This window comes from Salarias fasciatus, chromosome 6 (genome assembly GCF_902148845.1).
Source record: "Salarias fasciatus chromosome 6, fSalaFa1.1, whole genome shotgun sequence".
NCBI lineage: Eukaryota > Metazoa > Chordata > Actinopteri > Blenniiformes > Blenniidae > Salarias > Salarias fasciatus.
In genome coordinates this window covers 9,232,279-9,258,017 of record NC_043750.1, presented here as the reverse complement: position 1 = coordinate 9,258,017, position 25,739 = coordinate 9,232,279, and the positions used below count along the sequence as shown (strand labels likewise).

The 25,739-nt window shown below is 49.8% G+C and overlaps 3 protein-coding genes across 5 annotated transcripts; 2 read left to right on the top strand and 1 right to left on the bottom strand.

Moving 5' to 3' along the window:
* Positions 1 to 251: 251 nt before the first annotated feature.
* On the bottom strand, positions 252 to 2,511 carry mrpl21 (mitochondrial ribosomal protein L21). Of its 2 annotated transcripts, none has more exons than XM_030094773.1 (2): positions 1,883 to 2,511; positions 252 to 1,850 (listed from the first exon to the last, which is right to left on the bottom strand). In XM_030094773.1, the coding sequence occupies exon 1, from the start codon at positions 2,495 to 2,497 to the stop codon at positions 1,892 to 1,894; it is 606 nt and encodes a 201-aa protein (XP_029950633.1). In that variant the 5' UTR covers positions 2,498 to 2,511; the 3' UTR covers positions 252 to 1,850; positions 1,883 to 1,891. The 2 variants fall into 2 exon arrangements, with proteins under 2 accessions (XP_029950633.1, XP_029950634.1); XM_030094774.1 differs by having other exon boundaries at positions 252 to 1,857; positions 1,891 to 2,511.
* Positions 2,512 to 3,881: 1,370 nt separating this feature from the next.
* LOC115390770 (WAS/WASL-interacting protein family member 2-like) lies at positions 3,882 to 16,103 on the top strand. Its single transcript, XM_030094767.1, has 8 exons — positions 3,882 to 4,289; positions 7,585 to 7,728; positions 8,102 to 8,234; positions 9,642 to 9,755; positions 10,975 to 11,619; positions 13,788 to 14,039; positions 14,191 to 14,292; positions 14,523 to 16,103. The coding sequence occupies exons 2-8, from the start codon at positions 7,666 to 7,668 to the stop codon at positions 14,564 to 14,566; spliced, it is 1,353 nt and encodes a 450-aa protein (XP_029950627.1). The 5' UTR covers positions 3,882 to 4,289; positions 7,585 to 7,665; the 3' UTR covers positions 14,567 to 16,103.
* A 4,287-nt stretch (positions 16,104 to 20,390) lies between these two features.
* On the top strand, positions 20,391 to 25,490 carry LOC115390772 (uncharacterized). 2 transcript variants are annotated; one of them, XM_030094770.1, is made up of 7 exons: positions 20,391 to 20,463; positions 22,379 to 22,495; positions 23,594 to 23,911; positions 24,084 to 24,134; positions 24,177 to 24,212; positions 24,536 to 24,643; positions 24,794 to 25,490. In XM_030094770.1, the coding sequence occupies exons 1-7, from the start codon at positions 20,421 to 20,423 to the stop codon at positions 24,949 to 24,951; spliced, it is 831 nt and encodes a 276-aa protein (XP_029950630.1). In that variant the 5' UTR covers positions 20,391 to 20,420; the 3' UTR covers positions 24,952 to 25,490. The 2 variants fall into 2 exon arrangements, with proteins under 2 accessions (XP_029950630.1, XP_029950629.1); XM_030094769.1 differs by having other exon boundaries at positions 24,084 to 24,212.
* Positions 25,491 to 25,739: the final 249 nt, after the last annotated feature.

The following is a 25,739-nucleotide window of genomic DNA, read 5'->3' as shown; positions in this document are numbered from 1 at the left end:
AACGAGCAAAAACCTTGATGAATTACACGACACGATTTCAGCATCATAAAGACATTTATTTATCATCTTTACATAAAATTGCACATACAACAAGACGGAAGTCATGGAACAAAACTAGCTGAAGCCAGAACAGCTTAAAAAGTTCACATCAGGTGAATCAGGGATTCTGAAACTGGCAAATTAGGAAGTTTGATCAGTTAAACAGTAGGTGGCGTTAGACTAAAAAAAAAAAAAAAAAAAAAAGGCTACAATAAATCGTTAAGGGAATTTTTTTTTTTTTATAATTTCAAATGTATGACCTGATCTTACATTCTGGACAAATGTCAATTTCTCATAAGTTTCTCTTCATATCTGAGAGGAATCCAGGCTGTGGTGGCTAGCGCTAGCTTTAGCTTTAGCTCCTTCGCTCACAGAGCCACGATTATAAAATCTGAACTCTGCTCAGACTCAGCTGGCGGCGGCTGACTGCTCACTGCCGGCGGAGCCGATTTGCTGAAGGACGGCGAAGGCACTTCCGGTCCGACTTGAAAGTGTTCCGGTGAGCAAGAGGAGGCGGTCGATGAGCACAAATTCCTCAAATGAAAATGTATTATTATTTTTAAGCGCAGCACTCCTACATTTAAACTGGCTGTCAGAACTCCGAACTGCCGCCGTGTAGCCGGAACTAATTCTCATCACGGCGTTAAAGTGTTAAAGAATGTCACGACGGTCAAACTAATTAAAATCATTCCAGTGTAGTAAACAACGCAGGCAGAACCAGCCAGAGGGAAACAGATATGCTACTTTCTGAATAACGCACTGAGCAAGACAATAATTTGAACTAACCGAGGGCTTTGAGCTGAGCTAATCGGTACGATTAATTTCCCCGTCCTTCAATGTGGATCCAAACTGAAGACCTGCCGACAAGTCCTTGTCCGTATTATTTACAACCACTTATTAGATTTTTTTCTGTCTTATTTGATGTATAATTTTCTTTTCTCTTTATTCTATTGCACGATGCTGGAAGGAATTTATCTCTGGAAATAAAGTATTTCTCTTCTGTTCATTGACAGCGTTGTATCTGCAAGCATATGACAGTAACGTCTGGTTTGAGAAAGTCATATTTTCGCCATAATACTGTTGTGACCGATGCCTCCTGGTTAAAGGTACTGAAATCATGTCTTTAAATTTTGAGACATGCAAGAGTTTACAGATACAGCAGTGAAAACAGATTTGTTCTATGAGGCACAAAGTCATAACCTGACACGCCAGATGGACAGTTTCATATGTCCGCCACGGAAATATTACACAAGTCTGGGATCTGCAGGATTCAGGAACTGAATCAGGCAGGCCCATCTGCTATGCAAGGTTAACAAAGTCAAGCCACTTTTTAAAGTGTTCCACTGTTCCTGAAATATATATATAAAACATTGGTTAGCAGTCAGTTTTGAACGCCTATGCTGAAACTAGTCACACATCTGGTCAGATATGAATAATTGATGCTAACTTTTTAACATTTCTAAAATAAATAATCTGTGCAAACCCATTTCAAACCATCATTTAATTGTCATTGAGACTGAAACACCAGAGCTGTCAGTTTGTGATATAACCTGAGGCCTCGGCCTACCCGGTCACACAGCAAACACAGGGAATCGTTTCCTGCTCAGAATGGGAGAAAACCCAGGCTGGATTCTCTGACTGGCAGGTGTGGGCCCGCGGGCCAGATGTTTGACATCTGCTTCAACCCCTAAATCAAGAAAAATCAGCCAGATCCTTCAGAACAGACTGGAAAGACAAACCTTTTAATATATAAAGCAGATTCAACATTTACAGCATCAGAAACAGCTGATGGCTTGCAGTCAGAGCAGTTCTGTGTGTGTGTGTGTGTGTGTGTGTGTGTGTGTGTGTGTGTTCAGGACAGAGCAGGGGCCAGCTGGATGCTGTTGATCCTCAGCACGGTCTGCGGCTGCACGCTGATCTTCTTCCTCTGGTGCCGGTGCCTCTTCCAGAACACCATGTGGACCTTGGGCCAGGACTCGGTCTTCTCCAGCACGGTGGCCTCGACCCGGACCAGATCCTTCCCCAGCAGCGGCCTCCCGACCAGCGTGAAGTCCTCCGCGCCGAGCAGCAGCACCTTCTCCATCCGGATCCGGTCCCCGCACTCCGCCTCGATGTGGTTCTCGACCAGGATCAGGTCCTGGTCCGTCACCTTCCACTGGCGCCCGGCGAAGTGCACCACGGCGAACAGCCGGCCGTAGTCCCGCCGCTCGATGCTCCGCCGCACGGAGCTGACCACGGCGGCCTGCCGCCTGCGCTCCTCCTCCTCCTCCGCCGGCTCCGGGGCGGCCCGCTGCGGCCAGGGCGGGCTGGACAGCGAGGTGCGGGGCAGCGGGTCCCCGCCGGCGGAGCTCTGAGGCCGGAAGAGGCCGGCGAGGAGCCCCGGGGCTCCGGGTCCCGGGCTGGGTCTGAGCAGACTACTTGTCCTCCACAGGGCCGCGCGGCCGCTGCACGCCGCCATCTTTACCGGAGTGAGGGTCACTCTGCGCATGCGCTGGAAGGCTTCACGGTCACGTGATTTTTGTTTTCAGAATTTCAGTTGAACTTTTTTATGTAAACTTTTATTATTATTATTATTATTATTATTATTATTATTATTATTATTATTATTATTATTATTATTATTATTATTATTGTTGTTATTGTTATTCCTCTTCATATTTACATTTATTGCCTTATTTTTACAGATTTATCTTTTATTATGGTGCTCCTGTGACTGTGTGTGTGCGGTTTCTGAATAAAAACACAAAGCCACCGCTTGCTGCTCCAGTCTCTCTCTAAAACAGAGATTTTACAACAAAACTATCTTTTGATAATTCTTAAAGTGAAAGCGACAGAGAGAGAGAGAGAGAGAGATCAGCCAGGTGTGTGGCTCTGCTCTGCCTCCCTCTCCCACGCTCTCAGTCTGATCTCCCTGTGAACATCAGAACTCCTGAATGTTCGTGGAAATAATCTCACAAAAACCAATGGAGCCGACTCACTGCTTTAAGTTCCACTATCAGTATAACTTCCCTTTCACGTGAAGTCTCTTCAAAGATTCCTGAGGAAGACACAGCTTCCCTACTGGTCTGTTGAAGCTCGTGAGTTGAGGTGGAGGGTGAACAATGACTCCGGATCTCAGGATGAAACTGTCACTGCTGCAGTCCAGCATCCCAGGATCCATCCTCCAGGACCACTGGTCTCGATTCCAGACCAGGAAACCTGATCCTGAAAGGCAACTTTCATTCATCAGGAGAGCGTTTGTGTCTGTCCTCGTCTTGAGTGTAAAAATACAATGGTCTAAAGATCCTTGAACTTCATGGAAAGTTTATATTTGATTGAACTGACTCATAGATAAACTAGGGGAAAACTTGCAGATTCACAGTCACTCTGTATAAGATGGTATTTCTATGTTTTCTTTATTTGAATAAATTATTGAAAAAGTAATGATTGAAACGCACATATGAAGATGCGTTCAGGGACCTGGGAGATTTAACCCGATACAGTGAAAAAAGACATATCTCTCTCCTCTGGAGCAACACCTCATGGTTCACTTTCTTCAGATGTATATTTAATTTTGTTAACAACAGTTGTTCTTTCTGTGAGAAAGACATTGAAACAACAGTTCCAGGATTTCCTGACACTACATTTCTTGCTGTTCTTTGGGTAGACTTGCAAAGCTGGTTGATTTGCAGATGTGGCGTTTTGAAAAGAACATCTTTTATTTGTTGTACCTCCTGAAAAACACACTTCAAAGATGCGTTCACGGACCCGGGAGCTTTTCAAGCGTTCATGTCCCTTGCAGGAGAGCGGGCAGGTTTCCGGGCGGCCCTGAACGCAGCGCGCTGCGCCTCCATTTTGTGCCCGTGCGTCTGCGGGTTTCCGGGTTTCCGAGCAGGAGCGATAAAAGCAGCGGGGAGGATGGCTCTGCTGGCCGGCCGGGACTGCGGATAAACTTTTCCCTACTGACCGCAAACTGTTGAAAGTGGCCGCAGAACGCGCCCGGCGCCTTGTTGGACGCGCTGCGGCATCTGAGAGGAGTCCTGCGGTGTGCGCTGACACTGACAGCCGGAAAGTAAACAGCTCCCGTGCTAACCGCGGCTAACTGCGGCTAGCGGCGCTAACGCTAGCCGGCTAACCTGCGCCCGTCCGCGGCGGCGCTCAGCCACATCAGCGCCGATCATCCGCTCCGCCGGAGGACCGCCACGAACACACTCTCCATTCATGTTGTGTTTGAGGACGAGGCCGGCGAACCAGCGCGTGTCTGCGGCAGAGTGAGTAAATCGCCCGCCGAGGAGGCTAACTTTACTCCACCTAAGTTTTAAGCTAGCTCCTGCCAGGTATGTTTGTTTCTGCACCTGGGAGCGGCCGGAGAGCCCGCCCCTGCCGGAGAGACGGCTTTCTGCAGGGTGCTGTTTGTGCGTCAACACGGTCAGAAGTTGAAGTTAGAGTTGAGCAGTCGAACTGAGAGCCGTGGAAACATTTCAGCTTTTACCAGAAATTCCACCAAAATAGCTCCTAAAAGCCCGGACACGTTCAGCTTTATTCAAGCTCTTGATAAATGTCCGCAGCTTCCAGCAGACATTCAGATGACTTTCACAAAGTTCACTTTTAACCAGCACGAGCCATAAACGACGGGCTCGAGCCTTCAGGTGCTGCCGCGGGATCAGATTAATAACGAGTTAATGTTTATTCGTCATTTAGCACCTGTTGCCAGTTGACCCTTGAACTCCATCCAGGATATAGCTTGTGTTCTGAGCTGTAACGAGAAATCATAAAAAAATAAAAAGATCCTAAAGATTCAGGAGGAGGAGTGTTCCACTGTTCAACTGGCAAATGGGTGAAGATTTAGAAAACAATGTCCTGGAAAAGTCTGTGCCTATAAATCAAGCTCTGCTTTGAAACACACACACACACACACACACACACACACACACACACACACACACACACACACACACTGTACTCCAGGCTCTTCACTCTGCACTTCCTTGACTGCAGGAGTGTGTGACTTCCTCCTCCAGTGTCTTTGTGCAGCGTCACTCTGATGTGGGGAAAACAAACTTGTGTTTTTCTCTTGGATATATTTCTGTCATCACAACCAAGTCAAGGCCTCGCTTTACTCTGCCCGAGAACGGAGAGGCTGGGGTGGATTGGAGAGGTCAAAGGTCGGGACCTGTTCCTTCTATATTCTCTGAACGTGCCGGCGTTGTGTGTGAAGCGCTACATGTAGCACAGGATAAACTGGACGTGTGTTTGAGAGAGGGAACGCTCCGGTCAGCTCGTCTTCATCCTGCCTGAGGATTTATCTGCAGACCTGAAGCAGCAGCTCGCTTCTCTCCCACGTTCTCGGAAACCTGAGTGGAGCAGTGGCCGGCCAGTTTGGAACGCTGTTTCTGGAGTTGCTACCGTGGCGGCAGCCTCTGGGTTCGAGTCCCTGCCGCCTCGCGTTCCTGTTGGAACCACCTGACTGGCGAGCTTGCCAGGTGAGATTCCTTCGGTTTACCCTCGGCGTGAAGCCGCCCTCAGCGCCGAGCGGGGGCGGCGCCGCGGCCCGACGCCGCCCCGCGTTGAGCAACAATGGGCCGAGGCGACCGACTGGTTTGGGGAGATCCGGTGACTCTCAGACGCTCATTGTGTGTGGAGCCGGATCATGTGGCCTGGATATGGAGTGACAGGAGGAAGTTCACCGGTGGGTCCTGCCCTGCCAGACAAAAAGACGGCGTCACCGGCATGATTTGAACAGTCTGTGATAAAAACCGTGAACCGGTGAACCTCTCACTACCGGGCCCCAGAAATGAGTCAAATCAGTCGTTCCTCCATGTTGAACCTGCTTCAGAGCCGTCAGACAGGAGCTGATGTCCTCCTCAGTGGCGCAGAGTTTCAAAATGTTCATCAAGAAAATGAAAAAAGCAAGCTAGCATGTGAAAGAAGCGGTCATGAAATCACTGTGTTGGCAACCCCAGTCAATCCCAGGGTTTGAATATGAGCCTGCGCCAAACTGCTGCTGCTAGCAGGGCTAGCTAGCTAAACCAGACAGCCCAGTGTCGTGTCAATGGGCCAGAATGGAGAAAGACTCTGTCTCAGATCTTCCCGCAGCTCCTCATCAACACCAGGCCAACGTGGACACCGTGGACGCCGCAGCCTCCTTCAGGCCGTTTCAGTCGGTCTCGGGCTCCAGGTGGAAAGCCTGCTTCTCTGGTTGTGCAGGTCTCAGCTGCAGCAGCTCACACATCTGTCACAGCGTGATCAGAGCTGATTGGAACCTGTAAGATCCATCCCATCCAGACCACGTTCTTTGATGCCGTCTTTCTAGGCGAGCGCTCGTCCTCTCGCTTTCACTTTCCACCAGCTTTGACCTGTCGTGGCTGGTGCTCTTGATGAGGAACGATGAGGAAGTTACTTTTTTCAGGAGAACTGTAAACATGGCTCGAATTGGGACGTGTTGAGATTAGGTTTCATTTAGCGTTCCTCAGAACTTTTGTTCTGTCATCAAGGAGTTCATGAGCAATTTGTTGTTTAGATGTTTCTTGAAGAATTGCCCAATCTGAAGCAGTTTTTATTTGGTAGAGACCGTTGAAGAAGGAGTTGGGTTATCTGGGTCTCTCAGCACCGTTTGTGGTAAACTGACAGCTGGAAGTGTCCTCGGGGGGCCGGAGCGAGTTCCGTCACGTCCAGCTCTGAGCAGATGACTCATCACCGTGCCGGGGCCCATCAGGGTTCGATAGTGAGGAATCTGCTGCAGAACGTGAACCAGGTGTGAGAGTAAAAGTAACTGAGTAAAGCTACTAACTGAAGTCAAACACTTGTAAACAGACTGTTGTGAGAATAGTGTCAGATTGAAGTCCTGATCTGGATCGGCCTCACCGTAGAACTGCGTCTTCAGTACCGTTAATTCACCTCACAGCATCGAAAGAAGGGCCGGGGCGGCATTCCCTGTCCCCCAGCAGAGGCCGGGGCGGCGTCCCCTGTCCCCCGGCAGAGGCCGGGGCGGCGTCCCCTGTCCCCCGGCAGAGGCCGGGGCGGCGTCCCCTGTCCCCCGGCAGAGGCCGGGGCGGCGTCCCCTGTCCCCCGGCAGAGGCCGGGGCGGCGTCCCCTGTCCCCCGGCAGAGGCCGGGGCGGCGTCCCCTGTCCAGGCCGTTGAAGGCGCCGTGCCTCTGCAGACGTCCGCCTTCTTTTCCATCCTTTCCTTATGAATCTGGATCGGCTCAGAACGCTACGTTCTAAACGAAAACACGGCGGCACCGAAGACGTCATCGTGTCGGGTGTTTTCCTGCGGCGGCGCCCACGTGGGGGGTCAGATGCGTTCCCAGGCCACCGCAGTAAGTGGCTTCAGTGACGGCGCCGTGGCGCTGGGCTCCTCCAGCCTGGCCGGGCGGCGCGGCGGCGCCGCAGCCTGGAGCAGCTGGACGTTTCCCTCCCCGCAGCAGAACGGAGCTTCTAGAGCCGGTTGTGTTTCCGGGTCGTTGCAGCGTGCCGTGCACGTGGCTCGTCAGTGTGAAGGTTGTGTTTTCCAGCTTCCACGTTCATCGCTCATCCAAATGTGTGTGTGTGTGTTTTCCTTGGCAGGAGTCGGAGTGTGTGGACCCAGCGAGGCCAGTGAGGCCACCAGCCCCCCCCCCCACAGAGAGGTGCCAACACAGGGACAGGATGCCCATTCCTCCCCCTCCCCCTCCCCCCCCAGGACCCCCACCTCCCCCCACCTTCAGTCAGGTCAGTGGCTTGGCAAACACGACATTCCAGCTCTACACGGCAGACTCCGGGGGGGCCTGTTTCAGCCGCGGGGGGGTGGGGGGGTTCACCTGCACGCCGTGTCCGCCGCTTGTCTCTGCTCTGTCGGCTCGTGAAGCTCCAGCCGCTTGTTTTTCAAGGCCGCCGTGTTGAGCCGCTCGGGTCGCTCACACAGGAAGCTCCGGATTCTGTTTGGCTCGGCCGCCGGCGACGTGTTTCTGTCATATCCGAGCATCGCCAGAAGACTTGGCGAAGTTTTTTCAGAAATCGGTGGCGCCAGAGTTTGACGGCACGGCGGCGACCTGGTGATTTACTCTTTTAGAGGGAAAAATGATCACGGTTCGATTCCCCACAGGCCAACACGACTCCTCCCAAGCTGAGCTCGTCGGAGGCCAAAGGCAGAGGAGCGCTGCTGTCCGACATCTGCAAAGGCGCCAGGCTGAAGAAGGTCGGGGTCGTCAATGACCGCAGCGCCCCCGTTCTCGAGAGTGAGTCCACACACACACACACACACACACACACACAGACCTGCCAACCTGTACGCATTTTGCGTAGCAGGTACGCAATTTGACATCAAAACACGCTGGTACGCTCCGCCTCATTAAACTACGCAAAAAGCTGCAGACGTCTGTGAGCGCTGTTATAAATGTGGACTGTGGACGTTCTCATGTCTGACAACACGATGCAGCAGCAGGGCTCTGAAGTGTCACGCATTTCGGTGTGTTGTCACACATTCACGGCACACATTGTATTTGTCACGCTGAAAAAAAATACCGGTAAATTAGGCTGGTGCGCCGCAGCTATGGAACCGGGAGGAAACACATGTGCTCCCCTCGTAGTGCTGCGACGTTCAATGAACGTTTGAACGACTCTTTCAAGTGAACGACGAGAGCCGGTTCACAGCTGTCTGAGAGTCGTTCCTTTGTGCAAATTGTCCTCGCTTCCTTCACGTGTCTCCTGAGTGTCTCCTGAGTCCAGCTGTCACCGCTGCTTTCGTGTGAACGACCGAGTTTCACTTTTCCGCAGCAGTTCCAGTCACCTGAACGCAGCAGCTAACTAGCGGAGGAGGAGTGTCGCGAAACCGGAGCGGAGCCGGTGTTTTGGAATAACTGAGTCCCTTTTAACTGGCGACTGGGCTTCTTTCACGTCCCTTGTTGCTGATAGATATTAAAAACCAGACAAAAAGTCGTGTCAGACCTTTTATGAGTCTGATTTCAACATCTGCGGCTACTAGCAGCAGCAGCAGGAAATGCTAAAGGAAGTCAGTCACCAGGTAACAAGGACACCAGTGCATTTGAAACACCGTATTCACGGCTTTATAAAGGTTTTAATAATGGAACACACACGCGCACGCATGCGCACACACACAGCAAAAAATGCTTAGTTAAAGGACATGTAGCAGCATTTTGAAGCTCCTTTCTGGGGACAACGTGCACGGTCAGCCGCGATGTAATGTGTATCAGAAAAACATCTGTTTAATCTTTGCCAATAAACAAATTAAAGAACCACATGAGAACTTAAAACTGAACTTAAAACTGACAGCCGCCGCCGCCCCCCCCCCCCCCCCCCCCCCCCCCCCCCCCGGTCGACAAATGCTCCGGCAAGTGGTACTCAAAAAATTTCACCAAGGTTGGCGGGTCTGCACGCACACACACACACACACACACACACACACACACACACACACACACACACACACACACACACACACACACACACACACACACACACACACAAAGGTGGCTACAGGCATCGGTGTGTTCTTATCTCCTGAGGACAGAATGATGGTTGTTCTTTGACCTTTGACCTGAAAACGCAGCTGTTCAGGCTTCTGTTAGGATCGATGTCAAACTTTTGAGATGCATCTGTATAGTTTGAATTTCTTTTTTTAACAGAGTCTGGAGGAGGAGGAGGAGGAGGAGGAGGAGGTGGTAACTTTGGAGGTGGAGGTCCAATGGGGATGGGCGGCCTTTTCCAGGGAGGTGTGCCAAAGCTCCGCCCAGTTGGAGGTAAGAAGACTTGTGATTGTTAAAGTGCTATTAAAGATGCTCCTCCCACTGCCCTGTAACTCCAGGCCAAGCGAATCAGTGGTGACGGTCAGTATTGATCAGCACTAGGGTTGGGCGGTTTCCAAATTTTGATACCGTCATACTGTCGCCACATTTTACCCCGGTATCCGGTATTACCGTGACTAATGAAAGAATTATAACTCAAGGCTCAGACAGCATCACCAGACTGTTGGCTTCAGTTCAGAACCTGAATACCAAACACAACATAATGTGCAAAATATTAACAACTTTTATTAGCAACAGCTTAAAAAGTGCAAATACAACAAACAATTAACAGAACCGTCCAGAACAGTTTTTGTGCAGAATGCGCTGCACACACATCAATTAAATTAAAATCACAGCCTGAACAACTTTGAATAACAAAAAAGAGCAGCTTCTAAAAAGGTGTAAATAGAACAGTCAAACAATTAAACTAACCTGACATCCAGAGCAGTTTGCGCAGAATGCTCCGCGCACACATCAATTAAATTCAGTCACCTTCGTATTGCACAATTTACAAACTGCCTGGTCAGCACACCGCTCTCCCTTCTCGTCAGCTCAGAACCGAAATACTGCCGGTCCGCTGCAGTCCTGGTCTGCTTTGGGACCAGGTCACTCGGTGTGTGACTTGCCATCTTTCTCCTGCTCTCTCTCTCACTGTCTCTCTCTCTGTCTGTCTCTGTCTCTCTCTCTCGCTGTCACGTAATGACGTCATGTTCATAAACTTCATCAAAAGTCTCCAAAATCAAACTACTGTGGAAGTAAAACTGAAAATTCAACCACATATAAGAGCTGCTGGACGAAGAATCATTTTTAGGCATCGAATAAATTATATTTTATATTTAATCCTTCTATATAAGTACATTGCAATTTTATTAATTTAATTACACTGCAGGTACATCTTATTACCTTATTACCGCCCAGCCCTAGTCAGTAAAGGTCAGTGGGGATCAGTATAGATCTGTGGGGATCAGTATAGATCCGTGGGACCTCGGTGTTGAATCTTGGAGGTTTCAGCTCATTTCTCTCTTGTGAAGCAGTCCGGCTCGCCGGATTGGCAGATCCTGTTTTAATCTTGAATGTTGAGTCTGGTTCTGGTTCTGGTTCCGGTTCCGGTTCCGGTTCTGCTTCTCCCCCCCCCCCCCCCTCTCCTAACACCGGCTCTCTGTCCTCCACCCAGATGGATCAGCGGGCGGCTCGGTGGGCCGGTCGGCCCTGCGGCCCCCCGGGTCCCGGTCGGCGGCCCCCCGCCCCCCGGTGGGCCGCTCCCCGTCCCCCACCCCGGCCAGCAAGCCCTCGCCGCCCGAGCACCAGCGCTCCCACCGGCCCTCGCTGCCCGACATCTCCCGCCCCCCTCCCTCCGGCGGCGGCGGCTCCTCTGGCGGCGGCGGCATGAAGCACAGCACCTCGGCGCCGCCGCCCCCTCCGCCCTTCAACCGGGGCGGGCGGAGCAACGCCCCCCCGGCCCCCCCATCTCAGGGCAGGGAGAAGCCCTTCCTGCCCATGCCGGGCCGGAACCCCGCCCCCCCCGCCGGCGCCAAGCCGCCGGCGCCGTCTTCCAGCAGGCCCCCGACCGGAGGCTCCGCCGCCCCCCCTCCGCCGCCGCCGCCCTACAGGCCGCACTCGGGGGGGGTCTCCAACGGGCCGTCCCACGTGGATGGAGCGCCGGAGCTGCCGCAGCGCCACAACTCCCTGCACAAGAAGCAGAACTCCGCCGGCCCAGGGCGCAGCCACGCCCCCCCGCCCCCGCCCTCCCCGTCCCCCTCCGCCCAGCAGGGCAGCCGGCCGCCACCGCCCGCCAGGGAGCCGCCCGGACGCCGAGCAGGTACACACACACACACACGCGCGCGCGCACACACACACACACACAACCACCTCGGATTTAAACATCCATTGATTCCAGCAGCTGCTGGACGAATCATTCATGACGCTTCAGAAGTGTGTTTGGACGACAGTCTCCACACCTGAGCTCACAGCAGAGGTCAGAGGTCACCCACAAAGGATCAAATAAATAAGGATTAACAAAACTAACACAGCAATGCGCCCTCCCCATGAACAGAGTCCAGCCGGATCTCTGGTTCCTGAAGATTTCAGAGGAAAAGCTTTGTTTTCCGTAGACAGAGCGCTCACTCTGTTAGAGTTCTGGAAGTTTGACTGAAAGTTTGACTTTCCTGAAGGGAGAGTCAAGGCTCTTTGTAGAAATGAGAGAAACTTCGAATGTCAACATTTTCAGTGTGTTTATCACAGAAAGCCGAACTGCCGTGAATGAAGGATTCCCTCGCTGTGATTCTGTTCACTTCATTATTTAAACGTTGAACCATTCCTGGTGGAAACTTCCAGGACTGTGGAGCACAGATCGAGGAAAAACCACCAAAACCCTGAAGTGAGCAGGCGGAGGCTGCAGACCTGTGAAGCTGATGCTCGTCCCGACAGCAGAGCAGCGTTTCATGAAGTTACAGCGTTGTTCATCCTTCCTTGAACTGGTTTTCCTTTCTTGGGAAAACTACCCGATGATCTTGACGAGCTCTCCGGGGTTCAGGTGAAGAGCTGGAAGCTGTGCAGCTTTGTGAAAACCGCAGGAAGCCGTTGAGATGGAGCAGTGATGAAGATCACCCCCCCCCCCCCCCCCCCCCCCCCCCCCCTCTGGCTGGAGGAATGTTCTGAGAGCAGAGCAGGTTTCCACTTGTTATCAGCCTGGAAGCGGCGGGATGTGCTGAGCCGTTTCCTCCACGCTCACAGCCCTGGAGGCGGCGTGTGACGGCGGGGGGGGGGCTTCCTCCTGTCTCCTGCCCTCCAGACGAGCCTCTGGGTTTCTCTCTGCAGCTCCGGCGTTCAGATTCATGGTCATCTGACAGAACAGGAAAGCACCGGTTCAGCTGGGGCGCCGCGCTGCGATTGGCTCCCGGGTCTCCTGGTTCCTCTGCATTCCTGACACCTGGCGGAATATTCCAGCCTTCCCTCTGGCTTCCCCTCATTCCTGCCGCTCACGCTTCACTCCTCGCCAGGAGGATCAGGGCAAGTGGAGAAGACGGGAGTCCGGTCCGACTGTGAATCTGTCATGAGTCGAGAGCGAGTGGAAGAGTCTGGCTCTGATTGTACGTCAGGCGAACTCAGACATGAACCAGTAGATCAGGGGTGTCCAGCCTGTTTTGGGCCAAGATTCACTTTTCAAGTAGTCAGACCTTCTTCTGGTAGAAAACAGAACAAACAACGTGATGAAGTCATTACACGCTTTAGAAGAACGAACGGTTTTGTTCTTCGTCACTGCAGGAAAGTCAAACGATTTCAAAATTGTCGGACGGGTTGATGAAGTGATTGTGTGTTTATGACGAGGTTTTTATGATACACGTACGGTTTAACGTGCGTTTTCAACCGAGATGGCGGCTTGAGCTGCTTTCTATCGAGTAAAACAGGTTTCATATTGTTTATGGGGGTTAACGACAGATCTGGCAACCTCCTCCAGCGGACTGCAGAGGTGGCGATGCAGTGATTCCGTTTCGCAGCCGGACCGCATTCAGTGTGTATCGGGCGTGATTGTCATGCTTGGAGCGTGTGTGTGTGCCACAGACGCACGCTCGCGCGCGCACACACTTGTTGCTTTCTTCTTTCTTTTCTTTAACCGCACAAACTTTTTCCTGGAGACACTCCTGGGCACCCCTGAAGTAGAGCCTTCACGGTGTGTCAGCATGGCCGCCATCTTGGATGAGGACCTGCGAGTGCTGATCAGTCACTTTGGGTTTGAGCTGCAGAAGATGCTTGTTTTGTGACCTGAAAATTTAAAAAAGCGGGAAAAGCTGGACTCTGTCTGCTTGGAGCAACTCAGGGTGAAAGGTCGCGGTCTGGATTCTGAGCACAGGTCAAACCACAGCAGCTCCGTCAGACCACGGCCTGACCTCCGACCTGTTGGAGTCCGCCGCCGGCTGTTTCTCCTCGCTTCACTCGGTGAAGATGTGGAGCTGATCGTGTGTGTGTGTGTGTGTGTGTCCCTTGCAGCTCCTCAGGCGCCTTCTCTGGGCTCTCGCAACGGGGGCCGCGACGCCCCCCCTCCCCCGCCCCCGTACCGTGGCCACAGCTCCGCCGGGTCCGAGCCCCTGAGCCGGGCGGGCAAGCCGCCCCCCCCTCTGTCCTCCGCCTCCCTCTCCTCCTCCTCCTCCTCCTCCCGAACCCCGGCCGGACCTCCTCCTCCGCCCCCGCCCATCCGCAACGGCCACACCTCCAGCTCCTCCTCCAGGTCCATCATCATGGGTGAGTCCTCCATGCCCCCCCCTTCCTGCCCCCCCATACCCTCGGCAGGGTTTCCAGACCTGCTCCCCGTCAGTCCTGAGCTCAGGATGGTCTCTGACCCGGCCGGCTCGGCTCTTCTTGTTGAAGCTGTTCTTGTTTTTTCTTCCTCCAGATGATTTTGAATCGAAGTTTAACTTCCACCCGGTGGAGGATCTCCCCCCCCCAGAGGAGTACCGGCCGTTCAGCAAGGTCTACCCCAGCAGGAACAACAAGGGTACGAGAGCCGCCGCGCCACACTCAGCTGGGGGGTCGGGGAGGGCTGCGGGTTAGGTAGGGGTCAGGGTTAATCCAGTTTTCATTCTCGGTGCCGCCGCCCTCCCCTTCAGCCTGACGCGTCGCTGTTTCTTCTCCTCAGTATTTTGCAGACAGGATGTTGACGTTCATGTCTTCATGTTGACTTCCTGCTGGTTGGACTAACCCCCCCTGTCCCCCCCCCCCCCACAGCCACGGTGAGAGGAGCTCCTCCGGCGCCGCCCGTCGGCAGGTGAGCGGCTCTCGGCTCAGGACATGAACTCTGTGGCTGGACTGGACAGGCGGCGAAGAAGCACTCGAATCACAAATACACTCTCTCACACACACTTTCTCACACACACACACACACACACACACACACACACACACACTCTCTCTCTCTCTAACACTAAACCAGCAGCCAGAAGCACCGTGGTGAACTTTCCCACACTGCTCGGCGGTCACCTTCCGTCTTCCGCACGACAGACGAAGGACAAACCCGCTGAGAGGCGAGAGGAAGACTCCCGACAGAGCGCACTACTTATCAGGACCAAGCCCCGCCCCCGCCACGCCCCCACCACGCCTCTGCATTCCAGCTTCTGTTTTCAGGACCGTCTTTTCTTTTGCTTCTTTTTGATACTCGTGGTGTCATCATTCCTTTGTGAGGGGAACCTGGAAGCCCCGCCCCCCCGTAGCGGGCGCCGTCGCCCACCTGGGGCTCGCCGGCGGCCGTTCCCTTCGTGAGCTTGGTTTTTGTCTTCAGCAGCCATTCCAGCAGTGCCAGGCGAGGATGCAGCTCCACTCGTCTCTGTCAGTGTGCCAAACGGGGGCGGAGTCACATGACGCCTCACTCTCCTCCACTTTTACTCCTCTCAGAGGACGGGAGGTGTGTCCTGCTCCCTGGCCCCGCCCCCAGCCACGCCCCTCTGTGGTACGGAGGTGTTGTTTCCGTCAGCTGATGTTGAGCTAAACCGAGACACTGTGCAGAATGTTGGGGTGTGTATGTGTGTGTGTGTGTGTGAGTGAAGAGGACCCGCTATGCTCCGTTCGGTCTCACATGTGGAACCGGTCCGGTTCCTCCAGGACTCCCTCACTCCAGCATCCGGGCGTCTTAAAGGGGCGGAGTCACAAACCCTCCGAGCTGCTGCAGCGGAATCGAACACGGCGCCCCGAACCTGAGCATAGCGGGTCCTCCTCACCTCGTCCGCACGCCGTCCTGCTTGTGGCGGACTGCTTCACACAGCCAGCGCCGGGCCGGGCCGGGCCGCAGAGCCAGAGCTTTTAAAACGTGGTTTTCCTCTTAAAGCTCAGTAATTGTCGGATTTCTCTCCTCTACGTTTCGCTGCTCGGGGCGTTTATAGAAACACAAGAAGCCAGTGTGACCAGAGAGTGGAGGGAGTTGAGTTTCTATGCAAGAAGCAGTTTGTCAGGTAGCCGGTCGCAGCGAACCAAAAGGAGAAGAGAAGGACCACATAAGTGCCAGAGAAGTGTGGAGGAGGAGAGACGGAGGCTCTTTACTTTAATCTTTTTGATAAAACGTTAAGCTTCTCTTTAAAACACTAATGTTATCATGTTCTGCTTTAAGGCCATGCAGGGAAAATAAGAAAATAAATCAATAAAAATAAAACTAGGAGTGAAGAAGCTGATTGAGGGATTGTGGATTCTCGGTGCTGCAGCGCCCCCTGCTGGCCTCTGCCTTACTGAAATCGGTACCTGTGCATCGATGCTTGTGTTTATCAGGGGACGGTGACGACAGCCAAGTTTAAAGGAGTCTATTTGAAAATGCAATAAATATTGTATATTTACACTACGGAACACGGTAATCATAGCTATTGATCTATTTTTATGTTGTATAAAGCTTGTAATATAGGAGAGAGACATGATTCAGAGTTCTAATGATGGTCCAGATGGGGGAGCGGAACGCGTGTCGGACAGGATCCGCCAAATCCTGAGTGTGTGTGTGTGGTTTAGGTCCAGGGAAAGCAACACTCACACACACACACTCACACACACATGGAGTCGGACCGACACCTGCTCGTATGAACAGCACTCCTCACGCTCTCACCCCTCTGAACAAACCCTGTGGTCACTTCCTGTTAATCTGCCCTGTTTTTTTTTTTATCATTTGACATAATTTCAAATAAATATATTCCTGTTTGGGGGGAAAAGGGTCCGGCGGCTCGTCTCTGCTTCTTCTTCCGCTGCACTGAGAACGTGATGGAATGAACACTCGGCCTCAGTTTGACCTGCTGGAACCTCAGACTGGAACAACGCCAGGCAGTGATTTAAAGGGGAATAAAATCCCAACAAATCTGAGAGAGCACAAAGTCCAGTCAGTGATGAAGACAAAGATTCCATGACAGCAGCTGAGCGGGACGGAGAGACAGCAGCTCTGCAGCTCTGCCTCATGTCTTCTGTTCTGTTCGGTCTGACAGGAGTGTCTCACTCCTTCAGTCTCAGTGTCACTACCACAATAAAAGCCTCTTTCTTTGTTTGGACATTTCTGTTACCGAGGCAACCAGAGAGGACGGAGACATCTGTCCCTGATCTTCAGTTTTATCTGTCATTAGTTCTCATTTCCTTCTGAAGGCATCTTCTTAATGAACAGCTGAAGACTTGAAGCCAGTCAGACCACTTCCTGTTGGGACAAGACGGTAACAGCGCTTCTGCACATGCGCACGCACCCATGCGTTTACGTCGCTGCGAATTCACCAATGAGGGACTGGACATTGTCAGAATGGCGGGAAACCCGCCCTCGTTGCCACGCCCCCTATGTTTCATGAACAGCAGTGGAGCCTCTTCTCTCTTCAATCAATGGATTTTACTGAAATATTACTTTTCCTGAGCAGGTAAGAACTTATTCTAGATTTTCATTCTCTAAACTACCTGAGGCGGGTTTCACTGGGTGTTTTACACTTTTTTTTCAGTTTGATTACTTATATATAAAAAAATGACATGAAAAGTTTGTGGGACAGTTTTCCCTCCATTATTGATCACAGTCAGTTTGAAAGAAGATCACACTCTTCTTGACTCAACAACTCTTGTAAAATACACTATGCTGGTGGCAAAGTGTGTGTGTATCTGTGTGTGTCGCCAGCTGAATAAGAGGATATCTGGAGTGCTATTAAAACATGAATTTTATAATGAAATATAACAATAATGCATCAAAACCACTTGACAGAGTTAAAATATCGCCACACTGAGTAACAGTTCATCCGTCCTGATTTCAGATTTTCACTCTTTCGTCCTGAACAGAAGCGATTTATGATCAAAAACTCTAATTTCTATTGAAGGTAACGGAGGGGGTTTTTAGACGCATGTAAGACACACAGTGTCTACTCTGTCTACTGTCAGACACACACTGGAGTGTGTGCAGCACGTTTCACTGGTGAACACACACACTGGAGCCCCAGCCTCGGTGCACGCGCTGGTTCTGCAGAATGGGCCATTTTCACAGCTCCACTACTTCCTGAAATTAACTGTGCACATTCATTTCCTGTCTTGCATTATTGGCCAAAATGATTAATCCAGGTGTGTCTTGTTGCAGCAGTCTAAACCAGACACACCTGGATTAATCAGTTTGGCCAATAATGTAAGACAGGAAATGAATGTGCACAGCTATTTTCAGGAAGTAGTGGAGCTGTGAAAATATCCCATTGTTTTAGCTTCTGAATATAATCCTCCATTCCGAATGTATGACAAGGCGAGAAGAAGACACTGACGACTCAGCACTCGACACGCTGCCTGCGTAAACGTCTTATTCCACTGCCACCGCCTGGCGTCTTTAGCGCCCCCTAACGTGAACCCGGAGAATTGCCTCTCCTGTGCTTCCACGCCACCGATTGTATGGCACAAGAAACACATTACAGAAATGAAGTTGCTGACATTGGACTTTATTAAAATCCTTGCGCAATTTTTCTTTTTGCTTTTTCTTTTAATTATCTTAGTTATTGTTAGTTCTCTTTTTTTTTCTTCTGTTGCCAGGAAGCTTGCGATCGAAGAATTTCACTGCGTGGCATTAAGCCTGTGTGTTTTTTACTGTGTGTGACAGTAAAACTCTTGAATCTTGACAAAAACACGGCTCGTTATATAAATCAGATAAACTATGAAAATTTAGTTCATATAGTCTTAGCATAGCGATGCGCAGCAGCATAGGCACAAAAATGATGCACACATTACAAGACGGAGGAAAATAATATTTGGAGACGAGACAGCAGCTCACTTTACGCAGCCAGCAGTGGACTGCCCTCAGTTTTTCCTGAGGCATTTTATTGAAGGCAAATGAAAGTGACGACGCCCACTCACAGGTGGCATAAATTAAGTAAATTACCCAAACACATTTATAAACAAACAAAAAATATAACAATGTGAGACATATCTTAACATATAGTATTCGTGTTAGAACATTTAATAGCGACATAAAGCGAGAGCCCCGCCCTCATCAGAGGCCCAGTCAGACCGGGCCTCCAGATGTGGGCGGGGCAGCGCAGTGTCCTGCTGTGTCCGCTGCGGCGCTGCCTCGTCCCTTCTCAGTATTTTAATGGTAAACGAGAAAATTAAAAGATAATATGAAAACCGTGAAAACAATTATTTTATAAAATCATTGGAAAATACAACCATTTAATTTTTTTTTCTTTCCATTAGTCAGAGTTAATTTACTGAGCCCCAGACATGACATGGTAAAAAAATTTAAAAAATATTGAAAAAATAATTAATTGTGGCCATCAAACACTAGATCATATGCACGAGATAATAATTGCCACGAATCAGGTATATCATTCAAATAAGACAAATACCACAAAAAAGACAAGTAACACAACATCATAGTGATACCACCACAGGGGTTCACTGCAGTGTCAGCCTGAAGGTCGTAGTGATTATGGTGACACTGCAGTGAATCCCAGTGGTGGTACTACGTTTTGCTTTGTTTTTTGGGATATTTGTCTTCACTGTTGCAGCGTCTTGTAAATTGTAGACGGTCCTTTAACCCCGCAGCACTGCGGCTGCTCAGTATTGTTTCTGCCGCTTGACAGACAGATACTTTTAATAAAAATGAGCTCGTAGCATCTGGTCCAGCTCACAGCGACGGGATGGAGGCGCCCTGTGTGTTACTGACGTTTAGTTAGAGAGTTACTGAGACCGAAAGTCCGCATCTGTCAACATGCTGCTACTTTACTGGACTGTTCAGTGAATGAAGGATGTTCCTGATTCGTGGCCACGATTAAATTGTTCTTTTTACCATGTCCTGTCCGGGGCTCCGTTGTCAGAGTTCCACAGTGTACTGACTGGACAACTTACTGTTAGTTGGGTCCAGTCCCGTTTGTCCCCCTCTGTGTGTGTGTGTGTGTGTGTGTGTGTGTGTGTGTGTGTGTGTGTGTGTGTGTGTGTGTGTACGTTCTCGTATTTCTATCCTTGTTGGGGCCAAATGTCCCCACAAGGATAGCAAAACGTGGAACGACGTGCCTTGTGGGGACCTTTTTCCGGTCCTAAGTAGGAGAAACAGTGTTTTCTTGACCATGTTGTTGTTACTGAAAAAAGTAAAAGTGCAAAAACATTTCTTTAGGGTTAGGCTTTGTTGTGGTGTGGGTTAGGGTTAGGGTAAGGGTCAGGGTTAGGGGCTAGACATGAATGGGAGTCAATGGACGGTCCCCACAAGGATAGAAATACGAGACTCTGTGTGTGTGTGTGTGTGTGTGTGTGTGTGTGTGTGTGTGTGTGTGTGTGTGTGTGTGTGTGTGTGTGTGTGTGTGTGTGTGTGTGTGTGTGTGTGTGTGCGCGCGCGCGCCCTCCCTCCCTGACTGCACGTCACTGGGCCGACTACCTCATTGGACCAATGACCGGAGCTACTAGAGTGTAATATATACGTAATTGAGGCAGACTCGGAGAGAAGGAAGTGTTCCGGTGGGGGCGGGGATTCAGCGATCAGCTATTCAGCTGATTGGCTGCCGCAATAACTACGCGGTAAACTGAAAACTCTCAGCCCGCCCATCAGATCGGAGAACAGTGTTGTGGCGCTACACGCACTTCAGCGGGAGCCTGAGTCTCAAATTGGAGCAATCTGAACAGTCTAGAGTTCTTCTTTTCACTTTGTTTTATGACTTCAGCTGGACAATGCTCTGGCTGTTTATTCTTACTGTTGCCCTGTTGACTTCAGGTGAGTTGACACAACTGTTCTGATCACTGTTCAAATCTTTTGCGGTGCGGCTTTTCTCCGGTTTTCGTCCTTCTCATGCCGTTCGTCGCTTTAAAACGGAGATTTAATGAACCCCGCGGGCGGTGGGACTCAGGTGTGGATGAACGGTCACGCTGTGTGGATGGTAGACTTGACTTGTACTTCTCGAGACCGGTCTTTTTTGTGGTCTGGGTCTCGGGTCTCGGGTCTCGGGTCTGTCGGTCTCCCGTGTCCCGGTCTGAGGTCTCGGAGGGATTTGCAAGCTGCGGCTGGTGTTAAATTTCTCAGGTGTCCTTCATCGTTCTTCACTTTCAGAGCGGTTCTGTCGCAGCTCTTTCAGCAGGACGGTCTTTAGGCCAACCTGCCAACATTTAACCGGAAAACGTTCTCCCCGGCGGCTCCTCTCACCAGTCCGCTGATCTGCAGTAACGTTACGGCAGCCTGGACCGCAGTGAGGCGTTCAGACTATTGGAAATTCCCAATGTTTACAGAAATGAAGAAATGACAGGGAACAAAGTGAAGTATATATGAACCTTATGAAATATGAAACATATTCGGACACTGTTGTTTTTCCTTTTATTGGCAACAAATAACTTAAAATGTATGTAACTGTCCACATCTGTCACACTCATAACACTGATTCAAGTCCCTCTTAGAGTTGACACATTAACGCTTTGCTTTCCTAATTAAAGCATTTTATGTCCAACAAAACCTAAATATGTTTCACAAATGTGACCTAATAGTAATTCATTGGGGCCCCTGTACTCCCTTCAACTCAAAATGAATGTGTTTGACCAGGGGTTTTGTAGTGGTGGGCGTGATGATGGTAGTGCCGCAATGCATCATGGGAGTTTGGGATGAGATATTGAAGATTTAAACATTGTTTTTGTGGTTTATTTCGACGTTCTGATGTGTAATCGTGTTATTGGTAGTTGTGTCTTTGTGTGTTCTTGTTGTTCAGTTAATGTAAACAGTTTAGTTACTTTTCATGTCAAACCTGGAATGAGACGTGTTGTGCATTTAATCTGGTCCTGGGCAGCATGAAGACGCCCTGGGTGGCAACATGCATTCCTCACTGGGATGCCTGCAGAGTAATTTCGTCTTAGTAGTAACTCTTTGACACAACTACGAACAACACTGACTTCACGCTTCAATCATGTTTATATATGTCCAATATTGGGCCTGTTACTATTAAAAAGTAATTAGTTATATTTATCAGTTATATTTATCAGTTACTTTTTCAAAAAAGTAACTGAGTAACTCAGTTACAATATTTTAAAAGTACCTAATTACTTGGCAAAGTAACTATTGCATTACTTTGGAAAAAGGTGCTTAAATTTGTGAAAGAATTTGGAACTTCAGTAACATGTTGAGTTATTGATAATAAAACTGAATCTATGATTTATGAAATAAATGAACCCTTGACAGAATAAGTTACAAACAGGAAACACTCCAGTAATCTGAATTATTCAAACGTTGCTGTGAGATAATACGAGACAAGACACCAGTCACATTTAATTTCTAACTGTAGAAAGAGTTTCTCCATCTACTGACGTAGATCTATGTCATGGTGGTGAATCTCATATTTAAACTGAGCAGCTGATGCTCTTTAACTCATGCAGGATGGAAAAAAACTGTTTTTTTGGTCTTGGTCTTGACCTGAACCGGTCCTGGTCTAGTCTTGGTCTTGAGACTCTCTGGTCTCGGTACTGTCTTGGTCTCGGTTTAGGCGGTCCTGACTACAAGTCTAGTTAGAATTAAAGCTACAGGTTGTTAGAGTTTGAACCTGGTCCAACCAGAACACAGCCAGAGCTCTGAAAGCTGCTGTAGGAGTGAAGCTGGTGGTGGAGCTCAGAGCTCAACCAGATCTGAAGAGTTCATATGTTCTCTTCCACAGGTCAACAGGTCACTGGACCAGACCAGGATGTCGGGGAGGAGGAGGGTCACAAGGTCACGTATCAATGTCACACAAGAACCAAGAGGAACCTGGAGAGTGACACCCTGGACTCTAGAGGTAATCTGAGCAGATTCTGGTCCTTGGATCGGATCAAATCTTTGTTCAAAAGAGAAAGAGGGATTCAGGAATCAGATCAGATCACGTAATCCAGTCCGAGTTCTGATCTGGATCAAACCTTCAGTTTGGGTTCTTCAGAACATCCCAGCAGCATCTGAATAAGTTTGATCGTAAAAAAAGGACCATCCTGATCCCAGCAGGGGGGTCTCAAGGTGGATTTCAGGAAGAAAATGAAGTAAAACTTTAAAATTGGTCCAAAAACGTCCATTAGTGTCATTTCGTGTTTCTGCTCCTATTTGTATTTTGGTCTTGATTTGTAGTTCTGTTCCAGTGAGGCAGGAGACGAAGTAGAGGCAGGCTGAGACTGAAGCCTTTCAGCCCAGTAAAGTAAAATCAAATCAAATAAAAATGATCTTGTCCTCATGAAATAAACCCCAAACAGGCCGGAAAGCCTTTAAGGAAGGCGAACAGACAGATGTGCTTCTGTTCAGGACTGGAGCTCTGCAGGGATCCAGCTGTTGCTGATGGAGAGGAAAGGGATCTGGTTCCTCCTGGTTCTGGATCTCTTCCCTGTTCCTGAAGAACAGCCTGGATCCTCTGGTAGAGCCGGCAGTCCCAGGAGCTCAGAAGAGGCTGAAGTGTCTTGAGCGGGAATAATCACGCCTCTGAACGACTCCTCAAAGGAGGAAGTGAAGGAGAGGCGGTGTGTTTGTCATTCAGCAGACATTAGTTACTAGTTGAGGCTCGGTAGCTGATCACCGAAGTGATCAATAGAAGTGATGTTCTGATCCCTCAGTGTTTGTCTGGAAGTGAGCCCATGTTGGTTCTTCTACCTGTTGCTCTCCACTTTGGGATGTGTTCCATTTAGAACTCAGCCAATCTGGATTTGGTCGTCTTGAACACTGTGTATCTGGATCAGGATGATTTAATCCAGCACTGCTTCGAACAACCGGCGTAAAAGATGAATTACCTGAACCTGGACAGCAGAACAGAGGATTTCCAAATCCGGATCATTTTGATCCAGATTACGTCTTTTGAGCAACTGGCAGATTGAGATTGAACCAAACTGTTGAGACAGTTCATGTGTCCTCTTTCCAGGTCCACAGGCCACTGAACGGGTCCAGAACTCCAGCGAAGTTCAAAATATTACCATCCGATGCGACACAAGAACCGGGATGAACCTAGAGTTTGTGAACATCAGGAGATATAATTCAATCTCCACAAAGTATGAAGATGTCGCCATTTGGGACAACAATTATTTGGATACGGAGGGAATCAGTGTGTGTATCAGCCTGGATGGCCTGAGATCTGGTGTGGTGAAACTAATCATCACCTCAGCTTCTGCATCTGACTTCGGACTGTACAGAATCTACATTTTGCTACAAAACGAGTTGGTGCATTGGGTTGATTTCAACGGTAAGCGATCCATCCTGTTCTGACCTTTGACCTTGAAGCAGCAGCAGCTCCTTGCACTCTGTGTCAAACTTTCTAAACTTAACAAAATACATCAGAAGAAATCCATTTTCTTCACGACGTTCAGAAAACTGACTGATTTGCCTCATACACACCTTCTTCTTTGTCTGAACAGTGACTGAATATGGACTGACAGATTTGACCGAGAACATTCCCAGCTCCATCAGTCCTCTGAGCGGCACCGTCAGTCCTCTGAGCGGCACCGTCCGTCCTCTGAACGGCACCGTCCGTCCTCCTGCTCCTGGTAAATCTCTCCTCTGTGTTTTCGAGCGTCAGGCAGCTGGACCTATCACAGCAGAGGAAGTGGAGGGTAGAGAGCAGTGGCTGATCAGAGTTGAGCTGGACTCAGAGTCTCGGCTGGAAGCGGTTCTTTCTGCAGGAGCAGCTCTGATGCTCATTTGAGGCTCATTTCTTCTCCGTCCGTCTGGTGAATGAAACTCTTCAGTGAAGAGGCAGCAGCCTGAAGAAAACTCCACCTTCACTTCAAACAGTCCGGCTGTGGCTCCTGGACACTGGCCTGTAGCGTCTGCTGAACGATCTGCTCTCCGCCTGTCTTCACTCTTGCAGATGGAACACAACCGGGGATGATCTTCACCATTGGCTGTTCTTGTGTCGGTGTCGCCATCTTTGTCTTCATCATCATCTTCATCGGAGTTAAATATAAAGAAAAGATCAGTAAGTTCTAACAGAAGCTTCTAAGTTTGAAAATGAGTGTAACTGAGTTTGTTTCTCTCATCATTGTGGTCAGAATTCAGACTCCATCCACAGCAGGACTGGGCTGCAGACAGAGAAACCTCAGGGTGATCAGTGTTGTGCTTCTCACAGCAGGGTGTCTGAAGAGGAGGAACCAGCGAGGGGACGACGTGGAAATGGGTCCTGAGAGGGAACGTCTGAGTCGTCCAGGAGACGAGCCGTCCTCCTCTGGTGCTGAAGCCCAGCAGCTCCTGGATCAGGGTCCACAGGTGAAGGACAGCAGCAGCTGAACGGCTCAGGGTTGTTCAAAAGGGAAAGGAGGATTCAGAAATGAGATTAGATCATGTAACCAAATCCAATCAGAGGATTTCAAGGTGGATTTCAGGAGGAAAATGAAGCAAAACTTTAAAAATGGTCAAAAAACTCAACTTGTAGCTGTTAGTGTTCATGCTTTTATTTGTATTTTGCTCCTGATTTGTTCAACTGTTCCAGTCATGCAGTAGATAAAGTAGACACAGGCTGCCGTGAAGCCTTTCAGTAGAGTAAAAACAAAATAAAAAAATAAAATAAACAGTTTGAGGAAGGGTAAAAGACAGACGTGGCTGTGGACATGACTGCAGCAGAGAACTCTGACACTCTGCGGGGTTCCAGGTGTTGTTGGGGATGGAGAGCAGTGTTTCACCAGCATCGAGCCTGTCTTCCCTTCTTGGAGTCTTCTTTAATAGATTTCAGGCCTCTGAACCGTCTTAAAGGGATACTTCAACATTCTGGCAAATTGGCCCATTCAACGCTATTCCTTAGTCATTTTGAACAGCATACTTACTTTTTTTGTGGAGGCGAGCTGTTGTTTATTTTGAGGTGGGTCTGAGGAGAGCTTCACGGCGGACACAATGGAAGTGGACGGTATTTTTGTTCCCCCTCATCAAACTCATCAAATACACAATCCAACAACCCCAGAACACTTTGGTGGACACGTTATAATCCACACATTCACTACGCTGTGGAATATTAATGCAAAATTACCAGATTGAGTGCTAAGACGGAACTACTTACTAAATAGGGCGTCTGGGCGGAGTGA

Excerpts from the sequence above, each read along its gene's own strand:
- LOC115390772 (XM_030094769.1), top strand. The coding sequence starts at position 20,421 with ATGCTCTGGCTGTTTATTCTTACTGTTGCCCTGTTGACTTCAG. Across the intron at positions 20,464-22,378 it reads TGTTGCCCTGTTGACTTCAG|GTCAACAGGTCACTGGACCA; the intron begins GTGAGTTGACAC and ends TCTCTTCCACAG. Across the intron at positions 24,213-24,535 it reads CGTCCGTCCTCCTGCTCCTG|ATGGAACACAACCGGGGATG; the intron begins GTAAATCTCTCC and ends TCACTCTTGCAG.
- mrpl21 (XM_030094773.1), bottom strand. The coding sequence starts at position 2,497 with ATGGCGGCGTGCAGCGGCCGCGCGGCCCTGTGGAGGACAAGTAGTCTG.
- LOC115390770 (XM_030094767.1), top strand. The coding sequence starts at position 7,666 with ATGCCCATTCCTCCCCCTCCCCCTCCCCCCCCAGGACCCCCACCTCCC. Across the intron at positions 8,235-9,641 it reads CAGCGCCCCCGTTCTCGAGA|AGTCTGGAGGAGGAGGAGGA; the intron begins GTGAGTCCACAC and ends TTTTTTTAACAG. Across the intron at positions 14,293-14,522 it reads CCCCAGCAGGAACAACAAGG|CCACGGTGAGAGGAGCTCCT; the intron begins GTACGAGAGCCG and ends CCCCCCCCACAG.